The sequence below is a fragment of the Triturus cristatus genome, chromosome 8, assembly GCF_964204655.1.
Source record: "Triturus cristatus chromosome 8, aTriCri1.1, whole genome shotgun sequence".
In the NCBI taxonomy this organism is placed as follows: Eukaryota; Metazoa; Chordata; class Amphibia; order Caudata; family Salamandridae; genus Triturus; species Triturus cristatus.
Genome location: NC_140591.1, coordinates 978,626,846 through 978,642,414, shown reverse-complemented (window position 1 = coordinate 978,642,414; position 15,569 = coordinate 978,626,846). Strand labels below are relative to the sequence as shown.

The 15,569-nt window shown below is 45.8% G+C and overlaps 1 protein-coding gene and 1 pseudogene across 2 annotated transcripts in view; both read right to left on the bottom strand.

Moving 5' to 3' along the window:
- LOC146805312 (T-cell immunomodulatory protein pseudogene) overlaps positions 1-8,085 on the bottom strand; it is a 32,189-nt pseudogene extending 24,104 nt beyond the window's left edge.
- The window catches only part of SH3KBP1 (SH3 domain containing kinase binding protein 1), a 1,226,118-nt gene that overhangs the window by 1,010,630 nt on the left and 199,919 nt on the right, over positions 1-15,569 (bottom strand). For both annotated transcript variants that reach the window (XM_085622521.1, XM_085622520.1), the window contains one exon: positions 8,338-8,495. In XM_085622521.1, coding sequence (XP_085478647.1) covers positions 8,338-8,495 — 158 coding nt within the window. The remainder of the gene's footprint in view (positions 1-8,337; positions 8,496-15,569) is intronic.

Genomic DNA, 15,569 nt, shown 5'->3' with positions numbered 1-15,569 from the left:
TTGACCTTAAGGTATCGGGCATCAGAGCGCTTTACATAGCACCAGTTGTGTTACATGAGCACACATTAATTTTTGTTAGGCACAGGGAGATTAAGTGATTTGGCCAGAATCACGGGATGTCCAGAGTCGTTGCCAAGACTCGAACCCAGTTCCCCAGATTCGAGGAGGACCGCCATAGCCATTAGGCCAACTCTTCTCCCCAGATTAATGTAACCCATGACTCTTTTAAGGGGTCCGTGCTCAAACACGCTCCTGTTTACAGGGACACATCAGATTACATTTTTATTTTACTGTGTATAGGTCAAAATATGCTCTGTTGCAAATACATGTTTATATAATACAATGATTAAAGTGCAACGTTCACCCAATAAAGGCATCTTGAAGCTGGTCCCTTTAAGAATGCCCAAATCCAATAAAGTGCATTCATGGGACCACTGACGCGTTGCTTCGGACGAGAAAAGCAGTGGCGTAGCAAGGTCAGGTGTTACCTGGTGCGGAACATTTCTTGTCACCCCCGGCTTAACAAAGTGGCAAAAATATATGTTTAAAAATACATATTTTTGCCATTTTGTCACCCCCCTCAGTGATGACACCCGGGGCGGTCCGCACCCACCGCACCCTCCTTCCTACACCACTGGACAAAATTGAGTCTTCCTGAGTGGTCTCTCTTGATTTTGGGGGGCTCAGGTCAAAAGACCCTGTGGGCAGCGCAGGCTGTGGCCAGGAATACAGTATTAAGAACTTTGGATATGGAAAGGCAGTCTTTGATCATAGAAGGCCCAGCAAGCAACACAACGGGGTTTACAAATTGGACTTTTTGGCCACTGGCAATCTTTGAAAAGGGCCTGAATTAGCTACTGCTAGATTAAAACCCTTTATTTACTTGCTGTGGTCAGGATAATGCATATTTTTTAAGGCTGAGGGTACACACAGAATTTGTGCAATAAAACGTAGATGTTTCCATTGTCACGAAAATAGTACAAGTCAAGACATTTGCTTCAAAGCCTTTAAATGAAAATAAAATAGCTGGCCCACTGTTGTGATAGAGGATGAAAGATACATTTTAATTTAATGTGATTTCCATGTATTTGTGCTGGGTGTTTATTTGTCTGCTGAGACCACGATTCCACAGGTGTACACTGGGGCCAAAAACAACTACTTCGGTCTTACTAGTATTTCTTTTCAGATGGTTACTGGCCATACACTGATCAATGTTTTGTAGACATGAAGATAAGGAAGATAGTGGTAGATGGTCTTTTTGGGCAGCAGTTTCATTGGGAATTTGGTGTCGCTTGTATGACTGTAGAATTGCAAATCATAAGAGTGGATGATTTTAGCAGGGTGGAGGGTGAATTTAAATAAAAAACAGCTGGCACAATGCTCACTGCAATGTGGTACATACAAAAGGAGTTTGCAAAAGAGCTGAACACAGCAAGGTGTGATCGAATTTTTCATTGCAATCACCTAGTTATAGGTTTATGCAATTCTTAGTCCCTTTCTAATCAGTTGTGAATTATTAACAAAACATGCATACAGATTCACATTACAAGTGTGAGGAGCTTTATGACTAGATAAAAAGTCATTGCTAAAGTAGAGGCCTTCTCTTGGGCAGTGATACCGGTTTTAAGAGTTTTAGGAACCCTAAGGTAGAGGCTTTCTCCTGGGCAGTGATACTGGTTTTAAGGAACCCTCAGTAACTAAGGTCACAGATGCTAAGCCATCAAATAGGACATCTGATAATAAATGTATTAACCCATTATTTGTGTCATAAGATGCCAGAGCCTTATAATACAGTTTGGTTGCATCAAACACATTCCACAAAAAGTAGATTGGCACTGGGAGCACCTGTGAGGTCTCCAATGTAATATGTTGGAACGTGGCGCCGTTTATACTTTACAGAGGTTGTAAAACGTATTGATAAGTCCGTATAAGCATCATCATCCCACTCATACCACATTGCAAGGTGCCCGTGTGCACTACACTGAAGACACACGCCATCAATAACCTCCCAGACATAATCACTCCCCTCAAGATTACCACACATCAAAGTGTCATCTTCCTATATACCATATGCTTGTTTTGAAAAGGCATCTTCTCGAGGCACGCAAAACAGGATACGCTCCCTAACTGTTGACCTATAACAGACCTCATCTATAGGAAGATACTCGAGGAAGAAGTGGTCATCCAAATGCAAAAACAACTTGCAAACAAACACTATTTACATAACTATGGGTTTGTCATATAATTACACTGCAGCATTCAGATAGCGAACCCCCAATTGGTCAATGAAGAGCTGCTTATCACAGTGACCCTTATCTCCTGATGCCACTGGGCATCTCTGCAGCATTCAGATCTGCTGGGCACTATACGCTGATAAACATCATCTCCATCATCCTGGGATTCTGTATTTCACTGCCTCAGCATATTCCTCTCCAGTGAGCACTAATTCCTTCAAATGTCCACAATCAGATCCCCAAAACGTCCTGTGGTTTGAAGCGTACCAGCATCAGCAACCAATCCTCTCCCATTAAGGTTCACGTTTCCCACATGGATCCTTTTGGATACCTTCACAGCAACTATGGCGTCAAAGTATGAAAATAAGTCAGCAACACACAATTTATACGAATATATCGTCAGTTGACAGTATCTGTTGCCTAAAAGAGTGGCTTGCCTCTATCCAAATATGGAGGTCAAGAGTCTGCCTGAAGCATAATCCAACTAAAATAGAATTGATTATCATCATTAAGAGAAACAGGCAAGCCTAAAACTAGTACACACTTTCCATACCAATGCACGATGTGGCCAAATCCTCAGTCTCATCATCAACAGCAGCCTTTCCTCCAATACCCATGTCGCCAGGAAGACCCAGTCACTGAAGTTTTAGTTATCACTTCTCTGCACTAGAAATAGATCCAGAATCACCGATCAATCTGTGGTCCTCTCCCTTCTGGACAGAAGATGCCCACTACTCATGGGCAGCCCTGACTCAATGTTGGCATCCCTCAGTCATGTCTTCCACACCGAGGCTCTTCAAAGGTCAAAAGACACCTGACTATTTTGCTGTAAATCTAAAGGATTTACACAGGTTAGTCCTGCAGGCCCATGTCATCTGCCGCACCAGCAGCATAACACCCAATGCTGTAACACACATTGCACCACCTGACCCACCTGGATGGTTTCCACATACAAGAAGTCTAGACATTGCCTGGCTCTAAGACAGGAGGTCAGTAGCGAAACAAAAACACAAAGGCAGTCAAACTCTTTCATGCTATACCCCCATGATACCATCCAACCCCACACCAGGCTTGTTCCACCGCTACTGCTCTTCAGAAAAAGACTGATGAGAGGTCTCCTCATCCACATTTAGCAACTTATTATCTCTGCCCTCCTCTGAAAAGACACCGGCCATCCTAGCCTCCAAGCTAGGTCTTCGCTGTATAAATACCTATACTTTCATACATACACACTAAGGAAGAACATCACTCCATTCGGGCTTATAACCCACTTTCTAACTACTTTACGATCTCCTTGGTTGGCTTACTGCACATCTGAAAGAAGCATCAGTGCATGCTGCCAAGGGCCATGCTGCTAGGAGCTCCAGACATGTGGGAATAGGCAAGCAGGGTGGTATTACACTCCATGGGACTAGCTGCTCCATGGATCACTCACCACTTGTTCATCCAGCACTCAGCAAAAATGTCTCGTTCTCACTTCAATAGCCATCAATAGCAGGTTATGTGTATTTACCCAGAGAGAGCGTGTGCATGCACGTGTGATTGTGTGGGTGTCCACATACCGAAAAGCATCTTTCCCCATCAAATTAAATAAACAAAGAAACCCTGCTATAAAGACTGCTCTTTTCGTGGGTTTGTAAGGCTAGAAGATAGAGAAACATTTTTGGTCATAATGGCAAATAACTTTATTTGCTATTCACACAGCAGCATCCCAGGCTCAGAACTTTGTAAACAACTCTAGATAAAGCACAGAGTGTGGTGAGGGGGGGATTTTCAAGTGTAGGTGAACACAAGGTAGAATGTCTGCGCCCTCCTAAGAAAAAGATTTGACTGAAAATGATTGGCCTTTTCTGTGCACAGCCCTCTCTTTCAACCCTCATCTTTCCTCTGGCCAAGCCTATCTCCTGCTGTGTTTGCGTGAATCATGCCTGCGAGACTCTATGCAGGCTCTTGACACACTCATGTCTGCGAGACTCTATGCAGGCTCTTGACACAGTCCTGCCTGCGAGACTCTATGCAGGCTCTTGACACAGTCATGCCTGCGAGACTCTATGCAGGCTCTTGACACACATGCCTGCGAGACTCTATGCAGGCTCTTGACACACTCATGCCTGCGAGACTCTATGCAGGCTCTTGACACACATGCCTGCGAGACTCTATGCAGGCTCTTGACACACTCATGCCTGCGAGACTCTATGCAGGCTCTTGACACACATGCCTGCGAGACTCTATGCAGGCTCTTGACACAGTCATGCCTGCGAGACACTATGCAGGCTCTTGACTCAGTCATGCCTGCGAGACTCTATGCAGGCTCTTGACACAGTCCTGCCTGTAAGACTCTTTGCAGGCTCCTGACACAGTGCCGAAAAACAGAAAAGGTAAGGGATATGAAGGCCGTTGTGGAAAAAACATTCCTAGAAATTATGCGAGAGAATTGGAAGAAAATCACAACTTTGGGGCCAATTTCCTCCTTTGCGTAGTTGTAAAGAATTATCTGCATTTGGCTGTTTCAGGGGCATTAAAGGTAAGAGATGACTATGTCCCTTTCCTATGTATCCCATCTGTAACCAGTAGACATTGTGCAATACTTAATTCCCCATACATCACACTTAATAGATTACAAAACATGCAAACGTGTCATCATATTCGAAATGTATATAACAGCTGTCGCTATTTTGATTCATAAATGTCTGCAAATCCAATTATATGACTAAATACATGTGCAGACGATGAGCTGCATTTACTTTTGCAAGAGCACCGGTATCGAATTCCCTCTTACTGGCTGAACCAATCCATTCAAACTGGTTTCTGCAGGACCTGAAGGAGGGGGGCGGGGGGGGGGATCTGCCTTTCCCTCCCTTCTTCCTAATACCTTCCCATTCACTCGTGCGCACAAACAGGTAAATAGTTCTCACCTCAACCCAGCCCTAGACGAAAAAGTATGTAATATGTTTTAAGGCTTATATTAGATCAGGGATTTAAGTGGGATGAAGAAACTGGGGAGTTTCTCAAAGAGGCGTGGCCGATGTAATTAAAGGCATGGCTTAAAAACATCTAAACTGAAAATCTGTGCTTAGCATGGCGTGGCACCCGACTGGTATTTTACTGCTTCTGTCACGGCATCCAGATATATAATACAACAAGTAACATTACACCTACAACAAGAAAGGGCTATTGGCTTTGTCAATGGTTGTTAGTTGCATAAGATAAATAAGCAACAACTATGGCTTTGTTGTATAGCATATTGAATGCTTCAGTTTTGAAATGATGACACTGAAAGAACTATAACGAGTCTCTTTGAAGTTACATCAAAGACAGTCAATGGTGGTTCTGCTGCAGAGGTAAGATTTATTTTCTTCACCCTAAGGGTGGAGGAAAAAATGGAGAGCCCGATAGGAACCCGTCTCAGCACCTGCTTTTTAGAACTGCCGGTGCTCAGCACCTGCAGGACCCGGCCCACTTAAAGCCCTAGATTAGATAGATGCCACACACACAGCACCAAGAAGCAGAGAAAACACTTTTACAGAGAATATTTTTTATTGCAGCAGAAGCCTCCCCAACGCACATAAATGAGAATAATAGTAGGATATGGTTCCTGCAGTGCATCAAACTAATTCAAAATGGTGTGCCGTTACACCCTTCTTTGCCAAATGAAGACACTCGTGCGTTGGATGTTTGGACGGCGTGAGTCTCGCACGTCCATTAAAGAGACATTCCATTGATATGGTTAAGGTGTAAAAGTAAAGGAGTGACGAATGGACGTTGCGGTGCAGCTAGAGCTGCCGACTCTGGAGTTCGGGAACCATGTTCAAGTCCTGGGTCAGCTCAACATCCTGCGATCCTGGGCACATCACTTAATCTCACCCTGCCTAATAAATGAATCTGACCATGTGTAATGTAACCAGTGCACACACTAATCGCTCCACTGCCCTAGGGATAGAGTAATTAGTAATACAGGTGCAGGTTATGGGGCACAAAGTACAGCTTAGAGAGTAACATGAAAAAAAGTAACATACTTGACAGCAGCATATGTGGGCAGAGGAGAATACAGGGGGGACAGCTGGATGAAACATACTCAAAAAATGCTTCAGGAAAAAGGAACATGCGGTGGGGCAAGAGGGACGATGGCAAAAAGCAATGGAGCAGGAGGGAGAAAAACAGACATACGGACTAGACAGTAACGTAAAGCGTGGAGCTTGCACAGAAGCACACTGCTTGATAACGACATGGTGGCAGTAGAGAATCATACAAGGGAGACAGCTGGATAAAAGTTGCACTGTTAAGGCGTGCTTTAGGAAAAAGAATCAAGCAACGGAGCAAAAGGGACTGAGGTAACATGCAATGGAGTGGGAGGGAGAAAAAACAATACTTCAATACATGCGCTACCAGCGGAAGGGCATCTATAAAGAAATCAATCAGTACGTGATCCATGCTCTACATGAAAGAAGTGGAAGGGAAGCCGGCACGCACTAGTCAATTTGGAGACAGCAAATAAAAGTGACACTGTAGCTAACGAATGGTAAACTATGGGTGGGCTACAAGCCCCTTGTTGTATACAATATCGCTAGCAAGCACTGTCTCAGGCGAGACCTAAAAAGGACAGAAATTAGACATTCTCATAACACTGAGTAGGTTTCCCACATGACCACAATTATACAGATAAAGCAGACATTTTCAAAACAAGTCCAGCAAACAAAATAGCAAAATAATTGAAAGGCACTATTTTTATCCTTCTTCACATCGAATTAAAACAGCAAGTACAAAAAGAAATTGCTATAATGGCATTTAGATATATCTAAACTAATCCCAAAGGATTGTATAAGCAAATAAGGATGGAATTTCGATGCTAAAAAAAACGAGGTTTTACACTAATTTTTTAGCTAGTGCCAGCTCCAGGCCCTTTTTGAACCTCAAAATAAAGAACCCGAACAGTATTTTTATCTGAGAGAGGTAACATCAAGAATTATGGATAAGTAAGAGTGAATAACAGCGACGTTTTACACCAAGGGGTTCTTGTATAACATCAAATAGGCATCAAGAGCAAAGCTTGATTTGTCTATAATGTCACTCAGAACCCTCCCGGTTATTTATGGTTACACATCTTTACAATGAGGCCATATAAATCCTGCCTCATCTGCGTCTGCCTATCCTCAATAAATCTGGTGTTCTACCACCCATCACCAGGGCCGGACTGGGAACTAAAACCGGCCCTGGCAAACTGCTCGGCCGCCCCCCCCTTGGGCGGCTGAGGGGTTGAGGCCGAGCTGTTTGTTAGGGCCGGGTTTGGCCGATTTTGTTACCGGGGGCCGATATTGCCGGCCCTGGTAACAAAAACGGCCCCCCAGGGGCCCAAAACCGGCCCCCATCCTGGCGGCCTACCGGGGAAACACCCGGTGCCTACCAAGGCCAGTCCAGCCCTGCCCATCCCAACTACCCTTAGCCCACCCCTCCACCCTACCACTCAAATTTAAAAAAAGGTACTTCAACCTCCCACACTACCCTCAAAGTTAACCTCACTCTCCGAAATATTAAAACAATAATACCTGGCCACCTACCACCCATCTCACTACCATTTGTATTTAATCTCCCCCTCCTTCCAAACTGAAAAAAATGCCTTGTGTCTTACAAGCCACTCAAACCACCAACTCTTCGATACTCCGGCTAACCACCCAAATATTAAAAAATGCCTACCCTCCTTCCACCCACCACCACCATCCTTTCTGTCTTCCTCCCCCTCTTCACCAAAACTATACTCCATGCTCTCCATGACGCAGATACCAACACAAGTACTGCGCTGACAGGTTTTCTCTGGCAACCAACCAGTGCAGCTCTGAAGCTCCTCTGTCCTCATGGTTCTGCAGAGACCCACGTTGGAAGGGGAATGAGGCAGTTAAAGCAGGGAAGGGCATGCTTCCCTTTGTCAGAGCATTCATGTAATCATAGTAGTGTATAATCAGATTTCAACCCGGTTATTCACAGAATGGCTTCCAATGCAAGCTATACATAACATATATATTTCAATCCCTCCAGATCAATTAGTCGGGAGACAAATACACCCAGCTAGAGGAACAAACGAGCAGAGAAGAAATGGCTCTGTACTTACTCTCACGAAGTTATCAGGGAACAGACCTCTCCTGCCCTTCAGCTCGCCTTCCCACCAGCCCCCATCCTCCTTCTTGATGTTGGTGATGATGTCACCTCCGGTGATTGTCAGCTCATCATCGTGCTGAGCCTTATAGTCAAACTCCACTATCGCATCCACTGGAAGAGACAAGAAGACAAACACATCTTGTTTAGAGAAAGTTTCATACTGGGCTGGGACAAGAACAGCAGCAAAGTTCAAGTACCCTCACCAGGACTAGTGTGTGCTGAGGTCTACAATCAGTGATGTAGATCCACAGCATTTTATCAGAAGACTTCGAAAAACTAATATGATATTGAAGAAAACACAGGAAATAGTTTACTAGCCTTAATTTAAAGGTCCAGCGTAAGACCAAGAGGGCCAGAACCCTGACAAATTTTCAGGAAACCAATGTATAAATTAATTCCATTTATATTTTTTGTAGTAGATTTAGCTAATCTGAATGTTGTTGGAGAATAAATGAAATGTGAATAAATTAGGCTACAGCAAACAACAGTAGAAAGAGATATAAAATTATACAAGGTGAAAGAGCAGTGTAGGCCCAAATCTCATGCTGATGCAAGAAGGGGTGAAGAGTTCACTAGAAAATAGATCGCATGACCTGTTGGTTAAAAAGGGAACCATAAAAGATGCACACTGATACAATTTAAAAATGTCAGATATCAATCAATTATACATACTATCCCAAACCCACACATATCAAAGGTTTATGTACCAATCCAATCAATAAGGTTTACCATCAAATCTATAATAAAATCAGTTAAAACTGTAAAACACCTTGGATTCAGCCAATGGCATGATAAAACCATGTTCATTTCTAGGTATGTGAATCCCAGACGCAATTTAAAAAAGTGCATGTGCAATAATACTACCTTGTGGGCTTACCGGTGTTGGTGAGTTAAAAAGGGAAAATCTGTGTTTGTGAGCTTGAATGAATTTATGGTCTCAGCACCAGTACTATTCTGCTGTCCCAGCAAATTGAAAATAAGATTGAAGAATGGGAGTAGGAGATTGACTTAGCCAAGAGTACACAGTTCAGCTATGAAGTCTTGGAAGCAGAATGTTAAAACACACAAGCAGTATATACATGCATTTGAAAGAAGCAAATACGTCGCTTGTTTAGCAATGTTTGAATTATAATGAAAAATGTGTAGGAAATGGGTTAAGAAGTTAGGGACACAGGAGACGAAAGGTTTTCTGCAACCAATTTATAATGGCTAAGTAACTTATTATTTGAGCTTTTGCACTAAGCATTGTTCATGTTGCCATATAAGTGGCTGTTTGTGAAGCAGCAAATTGAAAGCAGCTATTTATCTGTTTGGAGATTACTACTCTCCCTGCTGCTACAGTAAACAGCTGTGTTTGCCGTGCCAAAAGGAGTCTTGTCTTTTTCTTTATCCCAGTTTCCCCGCAACAATGTCCTGTCCTACAAATCTAGTTTGGATCAAGCCCACCAAGACCTGTTTCACGCTCTTGATTTAAACGAACAATACTTCTGGGCTTTGGTTGCCAATGGCTGGCACTACGGTACATGCCTTACACCCCTAGCTACCTCGGCTGAATCTTGGCCGCAGCCAGTATCTGCTCCGTTTACCCTATAGAAGCTGGGCTCTATTATGCCCATTATTTGTGCATTATTATAAAATCTACAAGCAAAACCATCGTACCCATATCAGGAAATCCGGTGAGATATTGGATTGTGCATCATATGAGAGTTAAAGGAGTATGGGGGTAGTGGATCCAGGAAATAAACCTGTCTTCACTGATAGAGAACGTGGTTGGTCATTCCATGAACTTCAAAGCATTATACTGTATTATAATTCCATTTACACAGTGCCTCATAACCATGGCAAGGTGCCAAAGCCCAGTATAGGACAGATATCCCATTACACCATTGAGAGTGTTTGGCCGGAAGAGTGTTGAGTTGCAATGAGGTCTATGTGGCAAGCGTTTTGGTGCGATGCTTGGCTGATCAGAGGTACTCTTATACTGACCAAGTCACTGGGCCTAAGAATCCAACAAAGGGAAGAGGAGTGAGAGATAGCAAGCATACACATGAAATTAATTTAAATGCTGTGCAGGGTTGATAAGGCCTCTTTAGTACATCTCTAGGAGCAACAGAGGAGCAACACATGCCAAGCACTGTATTCAAGCAGGTATGACAGAAGATCAAGGGAGTCACTTCTGGAGCAGCAGTGAGTCACTCAAAAGCATGTACTGGAAACAGGCAGTCACGGAAGTGCTCTATAAGGCCACCCAGGAGTGGCCAGTCAATGACACACATGTATGCACCGCATACTGACAACCACAGTAGTGCACCAGAGAGACACACCCATCATAATAGCTTTTTGGAAGAGTAGCCAATAGTGACTGAGGAGCAACCAACAGTCATTCACTAATATAGGGAGCCACAGAAGACCAGAAACTTGGCCACAGTAAGGCTGTTTTGGGACTTCTCAAGGGCAACAGGGAAGTGAAATATTGACATGCACGTGTTACAGGCAGCCAGTGTGGACGCTCCAGAGTCCTGCCATACGTGAGAGAGGGATAAACCACTGGCTTGCATAACATAAAGCAGTTGTAGTAAATGCTGTTTAACCTGGAGTGGAAGAAAGGGAACTCCAAGGCATGTTCCTGTCAAAAGTAAAAAGGACACTGGAAGAAAGGACATTGGAAACTCCAAAAGATTGCACCTATTATATGCAGGTGCAGACCTATTGTGATTATTATCAGTGCTTGTATGCTTTGGCATAATGATTGGCCAAGAGCATTCCAAGACTGCCTCCAGGGCTGGACGAGCATAATTATAAAGTGACCATCCTGCATTTACTTTAGTTATAGTATACTCTTAATTTAACATTCTTTCCAAGGTGGCCGACAGTCAATTTTGAATGCTAAAATAAGAAATAAAGTGTGCACAGAATGCAGAACAAATCAGCACAAGAGAGCAACACAGTAGCAGCGAGAGCTGCCAAGCCCTCATAAAAAGAATTCAAAAATAATAATAAGGGGCAGAGAATGAGAGGGTAGAAGGAGGGAAGGCAGGAATGCTGTGCCACTGTGCCAATCACGATAGAGGGAGAAAGAAGCAGAGGTTCATCCAGCTTCCTGTTCTTATAGACTGAAGCTCAAAAGAGGGAATAAACCACTAGGGTCTCTTATGCCAGAGTCTCTGAAAAACATTTTTGAGATCCGCAACCACGCTGTCACTGCCCACAGTGTATGTTTCTCTCTTCTGGCGTGATCAGGTGGATAGCATCATCATCGAGTCTTTACTACTTGAGTGTCCCATTCTCCTAGTGGTACTGCATCCTCCTCCATCATTTATAGCCTTTACAGAGTTAGCCAGTGAAGCACTACTTTTGTTTTCTTGCCTTTCTTTCAACAATATTGTAATGGAGGAGGCAGGCAGAGATTACGGCTGCACAGTGCCATGAACACGTAGTGACAAGTACGCGTACAGCGAATAAAATGGCACCATAGGTAGATATAGGGGCGTCTCCTCCACTAGGCAGGAGGAGCATCGCCCCACTGCTCTTGCAGTGTGAGAAGCAGAAACATAAAATGGTAAAACTACCATTTTATTTTTCTGTTTCTCGCACTGCGAGAAAGCAGAAGGGTATGGTTGTGGGTGGGTGAGCGTGGCTGCTCTAGGAGCAGGGCTGGGCAGGGGAGGAGTGGTGTGCCAAGTCCTGAGTGAGCATGACTGGTTTGGTCGGCCCTCTGGGGCCACCCAAACCAGTCATGCGCATTCTGTCTTTTCTCCATGTGGGCTGCATGCAGCCTACATGGAGAAAATGGCTGGGTCATTAGAGCCTGGCTGGTCGGCGTCCCGACCAATCACAACGCTGCTTGAGCAGCGTTGTAATTAGCTTGGCGTGGGAGGGAGCCTGGCTGCCTGCTTCTGCTTCCTGTAGTGCAGGAGAGCAGAGAAGACGTGGGACCTGGGACCCAGCCAGGTAAGTTTAATTATCTTTTTTTATTATTATTAAATTGACCCCCCCTCTCTCTCCGCGCAAACCCGCGCCCCCCTCCCCCCCCCCCCCACCCGCGAGTTGTGCCTGCTGCGACTAGGTAGGTAGATAGATAGATAGATAGATAGATAGATAGATAGATAGATAGATAGATAGATAGATAGATAGATAGATAGATAGATAGATAGATAGATAGATAGATAGATAGATAGATAGATCTCAAGCCCTCGAGACTGGCCACGCCCCCTGACGCTCGGCCACGGCCACCGCCACACTATTTAAAGCGCGACTCCGCCCCTTCGCGTATTAGTGCTGCTGTTGTCTCCTGAGGCGGAAGCCGGGAGTTTTACTTTGCAGATTTTGTTTTAAACTTGTTTTATCAGTTTTAAAAAAACTCACTGTCAATCCTGTGTCACACTTGTATTCCCGCACACCGCACAGCTGAACGAAGCGCTGCCACGGTGTTTGCCGCCATCCTGACAAGCCCTCGAGCCTGGCCACGCCCCCTGACGCTCGGCCACGCCCACCGCCACACTATTTAAAGCGCGACTCCGCCCCTTCGCGTATTAGTGCTGCTGTTGTCTCCTGAGGCGGAAGCCGGGAGTTTTACTTTGCAGATTTTGTTTTAAACTTGTTTTATCAGTTTTAAAAAAACTCACTGTCAATCCTGTGTCACACTTGTATTCCCGCACACCGCACAGCTGAACGAAGCACTGCCACGGTGTTTGCCGCCATCCTGACAAGCCCTCGAGCCTGGCCACGCCCCCTGACGCTCGGCCACGCCCACCGCCACACTATTTAAAGCGCGACTCCGCCCCTTCGCGTATTAGTGCTGCTGTTGTCTCCTGAGGCGGAAGCCGGGAGTTTTACTTTGCAGATTTTGTTTTAAACTTGTTTTATCAGTTTTAAAAAAACTCACTGTCAATCCTGTGTCACACTTGTATTCCCGCACACCGCACAGCTGAACGAAGCGCTGCCACGGTGTTTGCCGCCATCCTGACAAGCCCTCGAGCCTGGCCACGCCCCCTGACGCTCGGCCACACCCCCCCCACACCCCTTTATCATGGGACGGTCTCCTCGGCCGCGCAGCGGACGCGCGCAGCGGGCGCGCCAAAGGCAAGCCCGTCTGCGCCCGTCCGCGCCCGAACGGGCTCAGGGCCAGTATCTATGCCAGGCACGAATACTAACAAGGTGAGCTACTCGCGGCGTGACTTACTCAGCCTCAGACCCATAAAGAATGCGCATTGCGATTATGTACACGATTCAGATGAATTGTTTGTTAACTGTGTACTCTGCCACCCGGTTAACCTACAACTGTCTCAGTCCCCTATTTCTCACCCTGGCCTGAAGATAGCGGAACTGAACTGTAGGTCGCTCCCCAAGCACGCTTTGCTTATTAACCATCTGCTCGTGGACATAAATTAGATATCCTGTTTCTTACAGAAACTTGGATCACTTCTCACTCGGACTCGGATGTAGTCTTAGCCCTGGCCCCGGGGTTTCTTATCCAGTCCCAAGCACGCCCCTCTGGTAGAGGGGGTGGTCTGGCCATTCTGCATAGAGATCATCTCTCGTGTCGAATTAGTGACGCTCTCATCACTGACTCAGAAAGCTGCCACTTTACCATCAACTTGAGCCCCACAACCTCTATGTCAGGTCTCCTAGTGTATCGCCCCCCGGCCACTCCGGTCCCTTTACTAGCGCCCTACTAGAATCCATCTCAACACTTGCCCACCCCACACCTAATTTCACCGTGCTAGGGGACCTCAATATTCACTTTGAGGATCCCCTAGACACAGGGGCTGCAGATCTGATTCTAGACTTGGCTGCCTACGACCTGCATTTGGTCAACACCGGAGCCACCCATATTAAGGGCCATCTGCTAGACCCAGTTTTCACAAACATCCACACCCTTCAGGCCAAACCTTCTTGCCCACTCCCTTGGACAGACCACTTCTTGGTGCCTCTCTTCTTGCCAGGAAAATTCAGGAAGCCCCACAAACCCGTCATATATACCCAGGACAGGGCATGGTCCAGACTCTCTACTGAGGACTGGGCCAGAGCTCTGGAATCAACCACCTATGCCCCCTCAGAGGACCCTGTTGTTGCTGACAGCAATTTTAGGAAATGGATTTGCGATTCACTCGACTCCATCCTACCCATTAAAACTCGTGAAAATAAGAGCGGAATGACTGGCTCGGCCCCCTGGTTTAGCACGGAACTCAGAGCCCTCCGCAAGGAATGCAAAAAAGCGGAGCGACTGTGGAGGAAGGACTGGCTCCACTCCAGTAAAGACTCCTACCGGACGACCGTGAGGGTATATAAATCCGCCCTTAAACTCTCCAAAACCTCCTACTACGACAATAGGATTAAAAATGCCACAAACTCCGCCAGAGAATCCTATCTTATTGTTAAGGAACTCCTTAAGATTCCACAACCCCCCTTACCTACCAGGAATCCGTTGGATAGGAGTAATGAACTGGCCAAATATTTTGACTCTAAAGTCTCCCATATTCTTACTTCTCTTCCACAGCCGAACCAGCCATCCTGCTGGGATAACGCCATGCCCAACACTTGTCCTGCAGGCGACCATCCCCCGCAGCTGAATGCCTTCAGAGCAGTCTCGCTGGTCGAAGTTGAAAAAACTCTGGCCAAAATGAAAAGTGGCTCTCCGGGTGACCCTGCCCCCATGAGGTTTCTAAAATCAATTTCCTCAGCGATTGTCTCTCCAGTCCTGGATCTGATTAATGCTTCGCTGTCCCAAGGCGTCGTTCCTCCTAGCTGGAAGGAGGCGGTGGTCAAAGCCCTTCTTAAAAAACCTCATCTGGACCCCGCCGTTCTGGCCAACTATAAGCCAATCTCGCTCCTCCCGGGCATCAGCAAAATCGCCGAAAAACTAGTTAACGCCCAGCTGTCCCAGTTTCTGGAATCAAATAAACTGCTTTGACGCTCCCAAACGGGGTTCCGCCCTGGCCAAGGCACGGATACTGCTCTCCTCGCTGTCATCGAGGAGGCAAGGTGCATTTTGGACTCGGGGGGGATCAGTGGCAGTGATCCTCCTGGACCTTAGTGCAGCCTTTGACACGGTGAACCACCGTGTCCTGCTCCACCGGCTGGCCAGGGCGGGACTTGGGGGCACCGCGCTGGCCTGGATAGAGTCTTTCCTCTCGGGTCGCTCATTCCAGGTCTGGGATAACAACTCCCGCTCTGACTCTCTTC